At 40.9% G+C, this 19,590-nt stretch overlaps 2 protein-coding genes across 3 annotated transcripts in view; one reads left to right on the forward strand and one right to left on the reverse strand.

Annotated features, from left to right (window-relative positions):
- smtn.L (smoothelin L homeolog) overlaps positions 1 to 5,148 on the forward strand; it is an 82,162-nt gene extending 77,014 nt beyond the window's left edge. The window contains 2 exon segments of one of the 2 annotated variants that reach the window (NM_001090120.1): positions 82 to 249; positions 3,039 to 5,148. In NM_001090120.1, coding sequence (NP_001083589.1) covers positions 82 to 226 — 145 coding nt within the window. In that variant the 3' untranslated portion in view covers positions 227 to 249; positions 3,039 to 5,148. 2 annotated transcript variants of the gene reach the window in all.
- A 4,216-nt stretch (positions 5,149 to 9,364) lies between these two features.
- selenom.L (selenoprotein M L homeolog) lies at positions 9,365 to 18,507 on the reverse strand. The gene is made up of 5 exons (NM_001092248.2): positions 18,300 to 18,507; positions 18,164 to 18,199; positions 16,387 to 16,421; positions 15,239 to 15,317; positions 9,365 to 10,345 (listed from the first exon to the last, which is right to left on the reverse strand). Exons 1-5 carry the CDS (start codon positions 18,405 to 18,407, stop codon positions 10,193 to 10,195), a joined length of 411 nt encoding a protein of 136 aa, NP_001085717.2. The 5' UTR covers positions 18,408 to 18,507; the 3' UTR covers positions 9,365 to 10,192.
- Between the last annotated feature and the right edge of the window lie 1,083 nt (positions 18,508 to 19,590).

The raw sequence follows: 19,590 nt of genomic DNA on the forward strand, positions 1-19,590 counted from the left end.
TCTCTCCCCCCTTCACGGACTGTGTTCACTGCCTCCTCCTCTATCCTTCCACCATCTTTTCTACCCACCACCCGCCAATAGGAAACACGCAGATTGTCCGCAGTTGCTGGACGCAGAGGATATGGTCCGCATGCGAGAGCCGGACTGGAAGTGTGTTTACACGTACATCCAGGAGTTCTACCGCTGCCTGGTGCAGAAGGGGATGGTAAAAACCAAAAAGTCCTAGGAGTTTACGTCATATAATCACTGGTGAGAATGAAATATATAATCTCCAAGGGAAGGCACAATTTGAAGACTAGTAGAGGATCAATTCTCTGAATGTGTGTGACTGATCTTGGTAAATCTACCTTTATTTTAACACAGGGGTCTCATTACAAATCCATCTTTTCCCTCTTAGGTCCCCATACAATGGTAACCATGTAAAATCTGTCCGTTCACTTACATAATAGTACCTGAACTGCATTATTACTAAAGTGCCTAAAACTACTGTTATTATGCATGCATTGCTATAGTTGCCACTGGTCTCCATTTTAATGGACAGTCCCTGTTTTTGATCCTGCCCCAGGCAAATTTTGTCCCTAAGGATGTTGCTTGGCCAGAAAACTTTTAGTGGGATGTAAACCGAAAGCAATTGTTTCTTCTCTCAGTAGAAGGAGCAAGTGTACTCCTTTTTAATGAATTGAGCTTTTTAAATAAAAACACAGTTTTTACCTATTCTATTAAGAAAAGTGTATTCCAAATTTTCTTCTTTGGATTTGCTTCTGTAGGCTAATGTTGCATACATTTTGTCCGCAGAAAATTCTGTCTATTTTTGAAGGTGTATAGTTCTATGGCAGAAACTATATATCTCAACCCAGAAACAGTGTTTTTTGCATAAGGAAAGAAAATATAATTCTAATAATTTCCAATATACACAAATCAAAATTTTCCAATGGTTGGGGGACTGTATTTTCTGCACTGCTGGCTCCAGAAGCATTGAAGCAGAAGCAGCTGATTAACAGAGGAGAACAGACGTTTGCTGCATTGTTAGAGTCTGGACTAATGAAGAGAAAGGGATAAACATGCCATCCATAGCAATTACATTTATGAATAAGGTTTAAAGAATGTATTTTAGAACGTAGCGTAACATTAGATTTTCTTAAATTATGGAAACAGGTTTTTGGGTATAGATCCCCTTGACGTTCTAAAATGTATTATTTAATGTAGAATTACAGGTTAATATGCCCACCCTAATGCCATAAATCACAGGTTAGCCTGTGTGGGGAAGGCAGCATATTGATCATCACAGAGCTGCTTTATGGCCCCTGAGTAATTGTTTTGGGATCTCCCGAGGGCAAAAAAAACAAAAGAAAGTCCTGCTAAAATGAACGTCTTTAGTCCTAACAATAGATTATAAATGTCATGCCCTTAGATGTAGGTTAACAAGTTTTTTGAATAACTTGTCATCTGAATTAGTCAAGCAAGACCTCTTTAAACAGTGATGGCAGGAATGTACACAGAGAAACACTGCTACCCTTGTGCATTTGTTTAGACACAGCCTGAAAACATAAGCTCAGAAGACAGATCACCAGAAGAGAAGTCTATAGCTCTATTCAGAACTCCAATGTCTCATCTATGAACTGTCCTTCCACCCACTGATGAATATTCTCTTGGTTTGCTGGGTTAGAACGACATGTTACTGGTAGAGGGTCAGGGAGTGTTAACGACAGATCCAAAGCAATTTACATTTGCAGCATGGTACTATTTCACATGGACTGATACCTTGTTATTTCTGTTTAATTGGGTAAAACAATTTATCAATTGGGCAAATTGCTTTCAGAAAGATGTTTAAAAAGAAAAGAAAAAAGGTTCCAGTTGTGTAGTGATTTTTGTAAAAGAACTTTGGCTCCATATCAGTGTGTTGCTGCTATAGTCTGGCTGTGCAAGGGTTGAACGCTCCATCCTCCCAACATCATGCTACAGGCAGGGCCATTCATGGAAATGGTTAAGTCCGTAACACTGGGCATGCACATATATGGTGTGAAGAGGAGCGAGGAGTGTTGTTGAGATATAAACCAAATGCTGGAAATTCTGAATCACAGAACTTGCCTGTGCACCATGGTATAGAAAAAGTTAAGGCAATGCTAGCTGTAGGCAAACTTTAAAGGGGCACTGCACCCTGTCTCGTTCATTTTTCCCTAGACACTAATGCAGGATGGCTGCCTTTTAATATTTTACAGAACTGAATAATAATCAATTGGAGCTCACTAAGCCCTCTGTTGGGTTATTCTCTTTAGACTGCAATAGCAAGGGCATATATTTTTGTGCACATTATTAGGGCTGTTTTCCAGACTTTATATCATTGCAGTATGGAAGCTCCCACTGATATTCCTCAAGGGAAAGCTTTGTACAGAGTAAGGCAGTGATCCCCAACCAGTAGCTCGTAAGCAACATGTTACTCACCAACCCCTTGGATGTTGCTCCCAGTGGCCTCAAAGCAGGTGCTTATTTTTGAATCCCTGGCTTGGAGGCAAGTTTTAGTTGCATAAAAAAAACAGATGTACTGCTCCTATAGGCTGCCAGTCCACATAGGGACTACCAAATAGCCAATCACAGCCCTTATTTGGCACCACCCAGGAACATTTTTCATGCTTGTGTTGCTCCCCAACTCTTTTTAGATCTAAATGTTGCTCACTGGTGAAAAAGGTTGGGGACCCCTGCAGTAAGGTATAGCCTCTGTCTGCTGCAGGAAAAACAAACCTGAGCTAAGCACTGTTTTTAAACATATTTCCCTTTAATCCCCTGACTCTGTTTACATAGAATCATGGTTTCTCTAAATGCTGAAAGATATCCTTTTGTGTAGAAGGCAGTGCTTCTGCCAACCCATATCTGAGTAAATGGAGCATATCTGCAACCATTTCAGTCTACATTGGAGTCCTTGTTAGAAATGCCCAATCTGATTGCAGTGTGGTGTTTGTGCTCAGCAGGATCCTTTTATACTTGCAGTGCTTTGTATTCCCCAGACTTTACTCCCTCGTAACTTACACTTTGTTTTGTAGGATGCTTGTAGACTGTGTCCCTCTGGTGGAGGTTGAGGACATGATGATCATGGGGAAGAGACCAGATTCCAAGTGTGTCTTCACTTACGTCCAGTCCTTGTGCAACCACCTGCGGCGGCATGAAATGCGTCTACGCAAGTCTGAGTTTTAATTATGTGCCCTTCTACTTCTATGGCTTCCCCTGGCACAGCGCTTCTGGTTTCCACCAACTAAAGTTCTGCATCACAGATCAATGTTAAGAGGTTGCACAGATGATTGCTAGAATTATGTATATTCCCTCTCAGATATTTACAATGTTCTGCCTCTTGTCCCTGATGCCACAGAGGCTTTCAAGTATTGCAGTGCGATCCTCTGCTGTCTCTCTGGCATTGGGATTGCTGTGCAAGTGGAATGCCACCACTGCTTCTGTTGCCTGTCCCTCCCTACAGAATTAATATATTTAGATTATATTATTAAATCGCGCCAATCAAGTGCTGGGCCTTTAAGAAATCACTGCCACAAGCTTCAGAACATTTGCTACACTCCGTAAGAGACCCACAATACTTCTCGCTTACAGCTAGATTACTGGTGCATCCTCTCTTTTTTTTTTTGCTCTCTCTCTCTTTTAAAGAATAGTTCATTTTAATATATTTAATAGCAATCTATTTAATCCTGTCTACATCACAAAGGCTGCCTTTTTTCTGCTTTAGAGTTTTGTTTCATTTATTGGAATCCATCTCTCAAAACCATTTCAGCCTCTTTTTGCAAACCTGGAGGTTTTATTACTGAACATATTAGTAGTGTCATGTAAAATAAATGTTCCTACTTATGTGCTGCTTTCTTATAACAGAGCAGACAGATCCATGCTGCAGAGCTTGTACCAGTAGTGCTTGGATACATTATTAGTATTCGCTTGCCTTCACTTGTCATGTTGTGCAGCTTGATTCTGGCAGATGGAGGGATTCATCAGTAAGCCCTCAGTGCATGGCCAGTTTTAATGAAGAAACACACACAATATAGCACTTTATAGTCCCTAATTCTTGTACCTAGAAATGTGTTGTTGTTTTTATGGTGTGAGAACATTCTCTCTCTCCAGTTGAGGGGGACCTTGTGGAGGGGAAGGTTTATATGTACTACTATGTCATTGCTATGTAAGCGCCTTACATGTCTGGGACACTGGCTACCAGGGTCACTGCTCACATTTAAAAATGGCGTTTTGGCTTAACGGCGTGTGTAACTGTATTATTAATGTCATTTCAGTTAACTTTTAACATTGTTCCGCGGTAACAAAAAACTTTAGCCCTGCGAGGAAAAAAAAATCATTATTGCAGACAGAAATACATGGTCTGCTCCTGCCTCAGTCCTTAAAAATGATGTATATGCAGATGAAGCAGGAGCTGTAATACTTCTGGGCCCTTGCAGAGTATTTCCAGCTCCATTGAACTTTTAGGGGCATACTCCATAAACCACCAATCACTACTTGCCAAGGCATGATCATGCTCTGGTATTGAAACACTAATAAAAAGCATTGCAACTGCATATTCCAAATAGTTCTGGTTAAAATGGTACCAGTAGATTTTGACACATCACAGGCTTTACCTTAAAAATGGCTTCTGGCCCCAGTGTAGTCACACTCTGTTCTCCTTTTGTATTGGAGAGATGCAGTGTCACTGTCAAATGGTAAAGCACAGATAAGCAAAATGCTGGTATCTCTTTCATTTAGATATAAGGTATATTTGTATTTGTATGCACACAGGTACACACAGCTATACACCCACCAGTGTATAAATATATGTATTTGTGTAATAATTGCATTTATAAATACACTTATATTTACTGAAAACACACACAGAGAGCGTTCCTGTATATATAGTGCAGGCCTAGTATAGGGGTAAAATGCAGATCCCTGGTCTTTATGATCAGGTTCCTCACTGACTGCAGAGCTGACAGCAGTTGCCATTATGGCTACATTTCATGTTTGGGCGTTGTTTGTAGCCAGTACAGCAGTTATTTCATTGTAAGGAAACGGTTCAACCTGAAAGTTTTGATCCCTCCTCAAATACAGCTTTTGTGTCCGTTCTTTTTATACACCAGCGTGTGCTGACATTTTAATAAAGTTCTATTAACTGACTTGCCTCCATGTTGTCATTTTAGGTTTCAATAATTTTTATTGAAAAATTTTTCCAGGAAAATAACAATCATCATAATGACATATCATCAATATTAGTAAGATTTTTACATCAACATACAGTATAAACTTGACTGTTTTAATCAGAGACCTTAACAAATATCATTTGCTAACATATAAAGATACATAGATAAAAATATAAAGTTGTCTTCTGTTGAGAGCAATCTATGTTTAACTATCTATTGTAGTTTCTTAAACTTTTCTAATGCGTATTTTGCGTATTCTTACGCGTAATACTAAATTGAATCAAAGAGTGAGAGTTGAAGTAACTTACGCGTTACTCGTTAATTATGCGAAACATTTTATTTTTACACGTATGTTGTTGATGCTTAATGCGTATTTATCATATGCTCCATTCTCGTATATCAATTTCTTGATTCTTTTATTTCTCTTGCGGAATTTAACTTAGTTTTAATACACATTACGTATGCTGTAATTTACGCGTTAAATCCGTTTATGCGGATGAACATGCGTATAAATCACCAAGCTGGTGCAATTGATAGAGTTGATGCAATAAACGCGGATTTCCATGCGTACTTTCAACGACATACGCGTAAATGTCTAATTAGACCCAATTGAACTCAAACCTAAACAGGTTAATCAATGCTAATTAAGTCTTTAGAACCCACATCAGAATTGGATGTTTTACCTACGACAATGTTTCTTTTTGGTTGTATTTCAAGGAGCTGAGTTTCTGGAAAATGGGGATTGGGACCTCTTTACTGAGACTCCAGAAGTTGTTTTCTCTTGATTTATTAAAACATTGCAGTAATATAACAAACCATAGTGTGATATATCATCTTATATCTAAATGGAATAAAATTCTTCAATACTTAGATTGAGGTATTAACTTATTGGAAGTTGTCATGTTGTCATTTTAAGCCCAGTGATTCAGAGGCTGAAGCAGCTCATCAACAAAACACTGAAGTCACAGGTCTGGACTGAGAAGTAAAATAGGCCCTGGCATTTCAGGTACACAGAGGCCCAAACAGCACCATTAAATACTGACTTTCTATGGGATCTTATAGAAGCCCCTCTGGCATTTGCCAGAACCCATAGATTGCCAGTCCGGGCCTGGTCCAGTCTCTGATTTCACTTGCAATTGTCCCAGTTGGCTTGACTCTAACCTGTGTTCACTGCTTGTATAGACACACACAGACTGTTTCAATTGCTCTGTTGAAATGTGCCTGTTCCAACGGGTTTCTTATAGTATCCCCAAAAAGTATCTCAGCCAGCATCCATTTCAACTAGATGGGAGGGACTTGTCAACTTCCATGGAAAACTACGGGACATATTTACTAAAGGAGAAGTTAAAATTGTTATAGTTCTGGCAAAAATGAATGCAAGCACATTTGCATTTTTTTCCAGTGTGAAACTTCAGATTTTAGACAATTTATCAAGATCGTGTGTTTAGACTGGTGCATTTCTTTTTATTTATATCATAGCCTCCATGTTATCATCCCAGTAAGAGAATTAACGCCAGCAAATTTCCTGTTCAACCCCTCCAAATGAATCCTGTAGAGTTTAGTATCACGATAGCCTATGAGATTATGTCTGTCCAAGAAATCATCCGAGAAGACTACAGATAGAAGAAGATGGCACCCGTGAGCTCCGCTGCACTCAGTCTGCATGTTCGGTTGCTATTTCTAAAGGGGAAATAATTCCGGGGTAAGACTGTGCAGGGAGGGGGGTCAGTGGGGACTTATCACAATGGGGGGGTTTAGTTCTCCTTTAAATGAGAAACCATTCGATTCGGGAGTTCATTTGAGGTATAAAAAAACTAACATTCAACCTTTGTTTAATAACCTCCCTAAATAGATCATCTTGTGTATGGCCAATTTATAGGCTCCCCAAACAAAACAAATCACCCTATCCACTATGTGGATATTAAGACCAGCTTTGCATCAGGAGTGTAAGTATAGAGGAAGCAGAACAGACCTGGGGAACAGGGGAGCATGGACCGCGGGGGTCTGCAGCACTAAAAACCTCCCTCCGACACTCTCTGGGGAGGGCCCAGCAAGCGTTTGTTATGCCACTGCTTTGCATCATGCCAAAATCTTTTGTATGCACCAGAATAGGGGATGTGATTCCCATGCAACAGCGACACAATTAGATGGTGAAGAAGGAAGGGGGGTATGCAAGGAGTGCAGTGACAGCTAGGAAGTACTCAACGGAAAATGAAAGTAATTGCCTGCATCTGGGCAGGCAATATATGACAGCTGAGATTAAGTACCTGTATATGGATATGTTAATAAAAAAAGAAAATTCTGGTTATTATACAGATTTTATGTCTGGGTGACAGGTCCCCTTTAATTCATATTCATATGTAAAACAGAACAGGAATGACAATGCTGAGAAATGTCACTTTGTATCCATTCAGCTTTTTCTGCTCCTGCCTGTGCATATCCTTGAATTTATCCCCATTCATCTGAATTTTATTTGCACAGCCATTAGTTTTGTATTAATTGTTCTATACAGTGGAAACATCCTGTTCTGAATTTTCGATGTTGTCAGCAATCTATATTCCGTGCTGGCTTGAAGCAGGTCATTAAAGAGTGAACTAAATCCTGGACAGTGGAGTTGCTCTACTTACATCATGTTCCTCTGGAATTGCAGTGCTGCATTCTGTTCTCTGTTTCCTATCCATGTACAGACAGCTGGCTCTTTATGGTCTTAGGCACCAAGGGCATTAAAATCATTATAAAGAATTTATAAAAATGCTGACTGTTTTATAAATTTCCGGGCATTTTCAGGTGTTACTGGACCATTACATTTCATTATGGTGAGTATAGACAGTATTTCATCTTCTAATGCAATTGGCAACTACAGGTATGGGACCTGTTATCCAGAATGCTTCGGACCTGATTTTCTGGATAATGGATCTTTCGATAATTTGGATCTTCATACCTTGCCAATAGGCTGGTTTTGCTTCCAATAAGGATTAATTGTATCTTAGTTTGGATCAAGGACAAGCTACTGTTTTATTATTACAGAGAAAAAGGAAATAATTTTTAAAAATGTCTATGGGAGACGGCCTTTCCGTAATTCTAAGATTTATGGATAACTGTTCAGATCCCATACCTGTATTCGTTTTAATGTTTGGTATTTACTGTGTTGTGACAAGGTCAGATCACATCTGTAACGATTGTGCCTATGAGCGTAAGAGACGGAAACACTTCGGGTCTTGATCAATTGACTGTTTTTAAAGGAGTTGGGCTTTCTGGATAACGGGTATCCGGATAATGGATCCCATACCTGTTGTTTTTTTCTGAATAATAACATGAAAGAGGTGTAGCTAATAAAGTCACTGGCAAGATGCCCAGGCCTGGATTTGTGGAAAGGCTACGTAGGCCCGGGCCTAGGGCGGCAGTATTTTAGGGGGGAGGCATGCTGCCCAACCACACCCACATTGCTTTTGAAATACTGGTGATGCACTGGAGATACAATAGTTTTTTATTTCCTGCGCGCTAATCCCCATTGCTCCGGTTCCGATTATGAAAATTTGTGTGAATAAAAGGGATGGGACGGGGGCGAGCAACGTTAGTGGGCCTAGGGGTGCCCATTATGTAAATCCGGCCCTGAAGATGCCCACTCAGGGGGACAGAATGGACACTACAAATTTGAGTTTAACTCATACAAACAAACTGTAGGGGTCAGTAGAACTACAAGGGCTGCTGGATTGGCTGCAGTCAGCCCATTCCATCCTTCCTTTCCAAATGGAGCTCTGCTACATCTATTGATGCAGGGGAACCCACAGCAGCCTGCAACAATTGCCATAGAGCAGTTGCACCAAAAGAATTGGGTGTGTATGTGCCTCACATGCTGAAACTGACTCTAATTTCTACACAGCTGTATCTAAACACAATTACTCTGAAATCATGGGGGGAAGCTGCATTGTGGTTAAAGGGATACTGTCATGGGAAAAAAATTTTTTTCAAAATGAATCAGTTAATAGTTCTGCTCCAGCAGAATTCTGCACTGAAATCCATTTCTCAAAAGAGCAAACTGTTTTTTTTATATTCAGTTTTGAAATCTGACATGGGGCTAGACATATTGTCAATTTCCCAGCTGCCCCAAGTCATGTGACTTGGGGCAACTTCACTTAGCACCAAGTAGCAGTGTTGCTGGAAGATTAAAATACACACACACATACACGCGGTAGGGTTTAAACAATCTTTATTATGCTTGAACATTCTCCCGTTGCAAAAGTATCTGACCTTTCCTAGTCCGTAGGGCAAATTGCTTCTGTTCTCAGCCTGGAAACTTTGAAACTGAGAACTTCATGAATGCTCTGTGAGACTAAGCAGATCAGCACAGCACAGGAGATGTCATTCTACATTTACATTTTTCAAAAGTTGTGAATGAATTTGCTAATTCCTAGACTATAAATCATAGGGGTAAATGTACTGTATTTGGCTGGTTTTATACAAGAGCGACCTTTGGATGAAAGCAACAAGGAGCAACTATGAACAAGTACATGAAGCATCCCAGGGTGCCCAACCTGGGCTGGGAAAGGCACATGGTAAAAATCCAACCAATGGAGGAGGAGGAGGGGATACGATTCACCCAATGGCTGTAGAGGAATACCCTGAGATTTCAATGGTATGTATGATGCATTGCAGTCCTTAGAACAAAACATCTTTAAGGTGCTGCAAATGTGTGTTTCCCCTTAATATCTTGTGTATTCAGGCACGGGTTAGACTGACAATCATCTGAAAAGCTGCACTTTTTTATCAATTTTTAGGGCTATAACTATGAGTGCTTCCTACTGAGAAGGGATCCATTGAAAGTATTGGGTGTTTTGAACCACAGTACTCGCAGCAGCAATAAAAAACCAATGCAGGCAATAGCCCTTAGGGTAGTGCATGTTGCCATGGATATCTGTTTCAATTCTCCAATTGTGCCCTTGTACATTTTGAATAGACTGTAAAATGACTAATGGGTTTGGGGCCTAATCTGTGGGAATGTCTCTGATTCCTGACTGCTGCTACAAGTCTTCTTTTGTGTCCCCTGATGCCCTTGCAGGTGCCATCTTGAATTCAGCGGGGACTGGAGCATCAGGGCTGCTTTTCCTATAAAAGCCCAGGTCTTTCAGCAGCTGGTTAATTTCATCTCTCTTCATGTCACTGAGTGGGATTCGCTGAAATGAAAAAAAAAGATACAAAATGATTACATTTCTTTTACTATGGAACATGCCTCCAAGCGCTCTATCAAACATTATCAAGTTCACCCTTTGATAAATACGCCTTTAAAAATCCAATAGAAATGAATGGGGAGTGGCGGCATTTCACTATTAACTTCACTCTTTGATAAATATACCCCTATGAATGTTTCCTCATGCCATACAAATACGGTTAGGCGGACAAATAAACAGACATTGGCGAAAACTCACTTTATTAAAGGGGAGGTAAATAAAGAAAAGACTATAAAAAATAAAATGAAAACCAAGGAATAGGACCTTCCATAACCAACCAAAATGTTAACTTAAAGGTGAACCACCCCTTTAAAAGAGAATTCAACACGTAACTAAAAAAACCCTACCCCTCTACCCTACGTAGACCCCTCTCTCCCCCCCAGCCTAGCTGCCCCTCGGGGAAATGCCCCTAACTTTTCACTTACCCCTCGGTGCAGATTCAGGGATCACAATTCACCGCAGGCATCTTCCGGGTTTTCGTGTCTTCTCCTGGCGCTTCGGCAATTGCCGTCCATTTCGGCGCATGTGCCGTTTTTGCAAACCGGTAAATTGCTCCAACTGCGCATGCGCTGCTACGCCGGTCTCAGCTTACCGAAAGCCCGGAAGATGATTGCGGTGAACTGCGATCTCTGAATCTGCACCGAGGTGTAAGTAAAAATTTAGGGGCATTTCCCTGGGGGGGGAGCTAGGCTGTGGGGGAGGAGGGAGGGGGGTCTACGTAGGAGAGGGGGTAGAGGTTTTTTTTAGTTACGGGTTCAATTCTCCTTTAAAGGGGTGGTTCACCTTTAAGATAACTTTTAGTGGGTTATGGAAGGTCCTATTCCTAGCAACTTTGCAGTTGGTTTTCATTTTATTTTTTATAGTCTTTTCTTTATTAGCCAATAGGCATGCTTATTGCTTAGCACATGTATAAGCAACACCCCTGAGGGAAACATCCAAAGTCACATGCTACATGATCGTTACCTGCTCTAAAATAGAAAACATAACCTTGGAAACAATGTGCCTGAAATACCCACGTGCCGCATAATCTCTCTACTACATATAGGAGTAGCTTTATTAAAGGTCAAGGTGAATTTTCGAATGAAAAAAGTTCGAATTTCGAGCAATTTTTGGTGTACTTCGACTAGGGAATAGTCCAAATTCGATTCAAATTTGAAAAAAAAATCTAAATTTATCATGTACTGTCTCTTTAAAAATTCGACTTCGACCATTCGCCATCTAAAACCTGCTGAATTGCTGTTTTAGCCTATGGGGGACCTCCTAGAACCTATCTGGAGTCAATTGGTGGACTTCAAAGTTTTTTTTTTTGGGAAATTCAATCAAATTCGATCAAATGCGAATTACTTAGATTACGGACCTATTTGATCGAAAACGGACATATTCGGGCAAAAAAAACACTTTGACTTAAATTTCAGTTGGTCTTTTTGAATTGCAAAGTTTTTCAAATTCGAAATTCAACCCTTGATAAATATGCCCCATAATGTTACTAAATTGCCTTGTTGGGACAGGACCTAGGCCAGGAAAGTGACCCAGTGAAATAAAAGAGGAAGGGCACCTTAATGCATGAACCATTTCCTTTTGGTTTACAATTGCCAATTTGGTTTTAGAATTACCTTTTATCACTGAGCTTTGACAGTGATCAAAATGCCTTGTATGTTGTGTACTTAACATGGAAAATACATTGGTATATAAAAGGGAAAGTAACATTAAAAAATGAAAGTGTTTTAAAGTAATTAACATATAATATACTGTTAGGGTAGTGGCAGATGGGGAGATTGGTCGCACAATGACAAATCTTCTCTTCTTCGGGCGAGTAATCTCCCCGAAATGCCTTCCCACCGGCAAGAATACAAATCACCGGTGGGGTGGCACAGGGCTGCTTCGCCAATGAGGCGAGTTGAGGCTGTCGCCTCAGGCAGCAGCGCCCCACTAGGAACCAGGGGCAGCAAAAATGCTGCTCCTGGTACTTTAAGAGCGAATTTCTGGGGGGGGGGGCAGCAGCAACTGCGGAGGGGCCAGGATCGCCCCTGGGGTGGCATACACTTCTGAAGTTGTCTCACAAGTAAGCTTTGGGTGACTTTGGAAATCCGAAGCGATTCGTATGACATACCCCCCCCCACCCCCGCGCGCGATTTATATTCTTGCCGGTGGGAAGGCATTTTCGGGGAAGATTAGTAGCCCGAAGAAGAGAAGATTTGTCGATTTGTCGCTGGGCGACCCTTAGCATGCACTGGTAAAAGCTGTGTATTTGCACAGGTTACATAAGAAACGGCTTATCTGGTATGTGCTATGTAACTTCTGACTTTCTCCTTTTTCCAGCTTGAATGGCGGCCCCATGGCTACACAACAGCTTGTTTATATAAACTATAGTAGTGTTTCTGAAGCAAAGACAGCAGTTTTACCAGTGCAGGGCAACACTACATTATGGGACAGATTAAAGGTCGAAGTGAAAATTCAAATTTTCTGATGTCTGCAGCCTTCCTGACATTCCAGTTTCTGGAAACTTGATTTGCGATTTGAATTCAATTCGAGTTTGCAGGTCGTTTCAATTTGTCTGAGTTGAAAATATTTAATTTTATTAATCAATTTCGACCTGCCAGATTGCTGTTTTAGCCTATACAACCTACTTGGAGTAAATCAAAGTTTTTTCTGGAAAAATTTTAAATCGAATTCGATCGAATTTGCTATTACTTCAATTCGTACGATTCAAATTTGATCAAAAATGGACCTATTTGATTGAAATCAGACTTAATTGACCAAAAAAAACCTTTGATTTAATTCCGGTTGGTCTTTTTGAATTGCAACGTTTTTCAAATTTGAAATTCGACCCTTGATAAATCTGTCCCTACGTGTCATTTACTTTGATACACTTTCAGTTTTTGGTGTAACTGTTTGTTTAAAAACAAAGGAATCGGAGTTGGAGGTACCATAAAATGAGGAGTCAATGACTCCACGGCTCTGCTGGTTACTGATGTTATTATATAGCATTTACTGATAAGTATGTGCAAATGATCTTCCTGATTGAGAAACAAACCCTGGCAGCAAAGTGTCATAAAGTCTGGAGCAAATCTATAGTTGGAAGGAGGTACTTAGAACTGCTAAATCCTGCGTGTTAGGAATGAATTGGCACAAGCTGACATCAGACACCGGAACACACATTATGTTGTTTGTAAGTAATGACATTTTCTCAGGAGACTGAGGAAAGTAAATGGGGTGTACTTAAACTGGCTTTGAGATGTGTTTACCTTCATCTATGGTTGGTGCTACTAGCATGTGTGCAGTCTTAACACTCTGTACTAGAAAAGACACTGAAACCTTGCCCCGGGGTGGAAATGGAATTGAAACACTTGTATGTGCTGCACTGGGTGTATCATTCTCTGGCACACATCTGCTATCCTGTTGGGAGTTCATTGCATTTGAGCTTTGCAGCAAAGAGACGTTTCACAATGACAATCTCATGTTTCTTGTAAATCTGGTCGCACTCTCTAGGAATCCTCAGGCAGTTTATAGCAAACAGTTTTTAATAACGCACTGAATTGCCAACATATACTGATAAAAATATGACAGAGCAGCTATATATATATATATATATATATATATATAGCACGGGTGACATACTTGAACTATAAGAATCCTTGGCCTCTCGTTAATCGAATATTAGGAGGCAGATTTATCAAGGGTCGAATTTGAAAAACTTTGAAATTCAAAAAGACCAACCGAAATTAAATTGAAGGGTTTTTTTTGGGCCGTTTTCGATCCAATAGGTCCGTCTTCAATTGAATTTGAATCGTACGAATCGAAGTAAAAGCGCATTCCAATTGTAGAATTCAAAGTTTTTACCAAAAAAAAAAGTTTGATTTTTCAAAGTCCACCAATTGACTCCAAATGGGTCCATAGGCTAAAACAGCAATTCGGCAGGTTTTAGATGGTGAATGGTTGAAGTTGAATTTTAGAGACAGTACATGATAAATTTTCAAAATTCTAATTTTCAATTTTTTTTTAATTCAAATTTTCACTTCGACCGTTGATAAATCTGCCCCTAGGAGTCAGATATATTAAGGTTTAAGTTGTGTTTTTGGTCAAAATTCACATTTTCAGATTTAAAAAAAACTCAAATCTTTCAAGCTGAAATCCGAAAATACAGTACACCATCTAAAACCTGTCGAGGTCATGTGGAAGTCAATGGCAGAGGTCCTGTGAACCATTTGAAGATGTGAAAAGTCTTCATGATGTTCAAGTTTTTTTCAGAGGGTTTTGCCCGAGAGCTCGATTGATTCAAGCGTTTCGAGTTCCCCCCCCCCCCCCCGAAAATTCAATCAATTCAGGTTTTCTGGTTTCGCAACTCAAAAACATTTTCCATTTGAGTCTTTTCTTTAATAATATACCAATCGAGTTGTGAGTTCATTTGAGGTATAAAAACTCTAACATTCGATCTTTGATAGATAACCATTGAAAACACTCACTGAAACCAAAAAACTAAACTAACTAATCAACAGCATTTTCATTCCGCTAAAGCTCCAATGCCCACTGTGCTCCAGTAGAAGCTTTTCTTTCAGTATTCTCATGGGCAAAATGGACCTCACTGGCAGAACTATGTAGCTTGCTACTGTACCATGGAAGCTAAAGGCTATGCTGCAAATGTACTTGAATTAACACACACTTACAGAAACTATTTCCAGAGACTGGTCTGCTCTGCTAGGGTTTATAAATAGAATAGGAGCAAATATTCTTACATCCAGAGAAAGCTTCCCAATCTGTTCAACAAATATTCTACTTGGCGTCGTACCACTTTGTTTCACAGACTGAGAGTTATAGCCTTTTCCATTTCGATTCTCTTACCTCAAGTTCTTCGTATCGGGATGTAATGAGAACAAGTTCAGGGTCCGCACCAGGAATGTGTTTCATCTCTAAGTTATGACTGCCGTGGGTCAAGGGCTAAATAACAGATCAATCCCGCTGCATAGTAGGGGTTTCATAAAGGGAACTGCATAATGGTACATTATGGGGGGAAAGTGTGTGCAGGAAATGTTTTGGTGACAAGGGAAAATAAGGTCCATACTGTTTGTGCAGGTATCATTAAGTTAATGGACAATAAATATGCTATGGCACAGTTTACTAGCACATTTATATCTTGTTTTAGTAAACATAATAGACAGAACACTACTTCCTGCTTTGCAGCTCTCATGGTTTACACTGATTGGTTACCAGGCAGTAACCAATCAATGACTTGAGGGGGGCCACATGGGGCTTAACTTTTGCTTTTGAATCTGAACTGAATGCTGAGGATCAATTGCAAACTCACTGAACAGTTATGTCCCATGTGGGCCCCCTTAAAGTCACTGACTAACTCAGAGTTAGAGAGCTGAAAAGCAGGCAGTAGTGTTCTGTTATGTTAGGGCAAAGACAAACAAGAAGATTCAGGGATTTAGTCGCCCGGCGACAAATCGCCTCTTGTTCGGGCGACTAATCTCACCAGAGCACTTTGTTTTCCGAAGTTGGCCGAAATTTCCTTGTGAGGCAACTTCGGAAAACAACGTGCTCTGAGTGCCATCCCGCCGGCAATTTAAATTCTAGCCAGCAGGGAGGCAGTTCAGGGAGATTAGTCGCACAAAGAAGAGACAATTTGACGCCAGACGAATTTCCACGTGTGTCTCTGCCCATTATAGATTGTAATTATGTAACTAACTATATTAGGAACATTTTTAATTTTGCACAGCCTATCTATTTACCCAGTTTTTATTTTTACACTGAACTGTTCCTTTAACTGTCAGAATTTCATTTAGACATTAAGTTATTTGATCCATTGGCCCCTTCATCATGTAATGTTTAGAAACATATTTCTGCATACAGTAGAATGGAACAAGACAACCTAGTAAATGCATTGTTACATGTTTTTGCAATAGATCACTAATTGGAGAGCAAATAAGAGCTTAGTATGCATGTCAAGAAGCATGGAAGCCAGCTGAATCTGTATTCTGAAAGGATACTAAAGAGGGAGGTCCTCTGTGACGAAGCCCTTCACCTGGAATAGAAAACAGGTTGGTTAGAAAAGTACACCCATGACTAAACAGCATTGCCTGGTTTTGGGAGGGACCTACCTCAATGGGTGGGTTTCCCATGTTCCTAACCAATTGCTATAACAGCCAGTGTTTTGTCACCCAGACACAGAGCTACTTGTGGGAAAAATACACCAGTTTTTAAAACAATTTTTAAAACCCAAGGTCAGGGTTTTCATGTCCCAAACCATTTTATTCAGAGAGGACCGGAACCTGATGGCCAAACACTCCTCCCCTAGGTCTGGATGCACCACCCTAATGTGAATTAGTGAGAAGCATTGTAACAAAGTTATAAGTAAAGATAAGGCCAGTAGATGGCGTATTGCCTCTGTGTATAAAAGGAAGTAACTTTGTAGCAGCTGGTAAGCTTGGGGCCTGAAACGTCACTGTACCGAGATCGTTGCCAAATGTGCTTAATAAAGGCTTTTTATTTTTAAACATAAACCGGTGCTGTGCTTCAAGTCTTCTGCAGCACCCTAATGGGTCAATTGCACCCTCAAAACCCTTGATGGAAAAGTCACATACAAAAATTGCATAATAAAGAAATTGTAAAAATGATAAATGACTGCTTTGATATGGCCCAAGCTGAAAATAATTTTTTTTCTTTGCATTCCGGCCAAAAGGCCAGAGCAAATGAACAAGCAGCAACGCGATCCACCACCTAACTGTGCATTTCAGGCACCCGCTGGGCGACTAATCTCCCCAGAATCTTAGTGTGTTTCACCACCCTTACACCAAAATAGATTATTTTAAGTCCTGGCTTTTAATGCAGATAGTTTGCCACCCATTCTTTTTATAGCTGCTTGCTTTCAGGTGCCTAATTTAACTCATTCTAAAGTGTGAGTGCATAACTTGCACTAAGAAAAGTGTAATGCTATGTCTGTGAAGGAACTTTACAGATGTTATCAGGGTTAGCTACACAGAGCAGTTTGCTGGATTGTTCTAGTAAGAAGAAGGAAGCTGGGGACATGCTTTCACCATGGGATTTGAGTCAGACATTAAGCACAACTTTTGCTACGTTTCCAGTCAAATATGTACATTTGTGGCGCAGGGTTATAGAGATTGTATATTAACTGCATTTAATGGAGTTTCTAGTTTCTAGCAAAGTGAGGTGCAACCTGTGGTCCTCCATATGTTTCACTGCAACTCCCAGGCACCATCAGGATGCTGAATGTAAGTTCAACATCAGTGTCACGTTTAGTGATTTGGTGGGTCTAAAATGATAAGTTTGTAGGATTTGTTTTATTGAAAAGACTGACGGCAACACTGGTCCAACCTGATCCCGCCACATGATTTATATCCGCATCTTCCCCTGCCTCAGGCGTTTCTTTTATTTGTTTCCCTACCTATTAAACATAGCAGATGGCATGGGTGTCCATAGAAAAGTAAGCTAAAATCACATAAGGTAGCATCCCACTGACGATGAATCTATTCGTGACAATGCAGTGGATAACCTAATTGAGGCTTGCCGGGGTGGGCAGTATAAAAAAAACATTTTGTGTTGTTGGGAATTAAATTTACAAACAATTTCTTAGAATATCTGAAGAAGTCAGGGTGGGGCAACTGCCCCCTCTTTCCCCCTTCTGCGGACACCCATGGCAGATGTCACAATTCAGATGATACGTGTAGATTTATAATTGCATCAAGACTCATTTTTAAGAATCACATTCAGTGAGGTTTTCCCCTTGAATGTGGGACAGGCACTCACCTCTTTCAGCCTGTTGAGCTGTCATCCGCCACAGGACTGTGAAGAGAAACAGGATTGTCAGTAACTAGAGACACAAAGGCCAGTCAGACACTAACTGGCAGCTGCAAACAAGTGCCCCACCAAAGGTTCCTCTCACCTCAACTTTCCCCCGGTTGATCCGTTCCAGCTTGTTCCAGTCAATTTGGTAGCTCAGGATGGGCTGGAGCTGGAGGAGGCCCAGCAGCAGTGGTAGTGGGAGCCACATGAGGGGGCCAGTTGTGCACGATGAGCCCGGGCAGCTGCCAGTTGGTGCAGTATATGAAGGCGCCGCTGTGGGCAAGTGTGAGGGCGCCACGTCAGTGAGGAGGGAGCACGGGGGGGGGGGGAGGGATGCGCGCATCTCCCCTCAGGGCCCGGAAGGATTTCCAAAGAATATATATTGTATTAGTTCTCTGGAACGAGGCTTTGAGTCTCCAACGGTGAATTACGTTCACTTCCCACCACCGGCACCATTATGTATAAACAGACGTGCCCTGCTGCATTATAGCCGGGTGTGGGTTAGTTATTGAGCAGTGGAGAGGCTAGCGGCACCGCATTTGCAATAGCAGCCCAGCCTCCCTCATCTCACACGCGCATAGATTTGTGCCTGTAAAATGGCGCGGTGTCAGGGCTTTACGACTTTCAGCCTCCACTTGGTATTCCCGTATTAAACTGCCAGCTTTCACAAAGCTACCGGGGATCCTTATAGCTTTTACCTCCATCACTACAGGCTATTTTGCTGTGGTCCCCGCAAGCACAAAGCTCTGCTCCGTGTGGCACCCTGGCCTGGACAGTGGAGCTCTGTGGCTTGACATGAAACTTGTGGAGAGCTGTGGGTTTACTGCTGGTTGGGTGGGTTTGGGGATGAAATTTGGGCCACTGTTGTGAGTAAATCTGGGCATAGATGTGCAGAGTTATCCTTATGTTCTGCTAGGGTTGCTGGAAAAAAAATACCGGCCTTCCTACATTCTTTCCTATTAATAACATTGGTATCAAGCATCATTTTTACCGGCCAGGTGGCAAGCCTATGTCCTGCGAATGATCACACGTTAAAATTTCCGGACATACCACTAACAACCATTCAGATTAAATAATGTAGTAAAAATAACAAATCAGATGATGTCCTTGACACACAGCAATCATACGAATGTTATGTCCGACAAATACTAGTGACAGTCTCCAATTGATATTGTCAGATAGGCAAAGATATTATCATTAGCCAACAGAAATCTTCTAACCTGTCTGATCGACTGATCAACATGGTACACGAAATGTTGGAACCTTCCACACACTGTCCAAAAATCTACCGATCCTTCGTTTTCCTATTACTTTATCTTTGCATCTATGGCCAGTGGGAAAACCACTCCTCCTCTGTAACCGAAGATTCCCTGTCTTGTAATCAGAGGCAT

The sequence above is a fragment of the Xenopus laevis genome, chromosome 1L, assembly GCF_017654675.1.
Source record: "Xenopus laevis strain J_2021 chromosome 1L, Xenopus_laevis_v10.1, whole genome shotgun sequence".
Taxonomy (NCBI): domain Eukaryota; kingdom Metazoa; phylum Chordata; class Amphibia; order Anura; family Pipidae; genus Xenopus; species Xenopus laevis.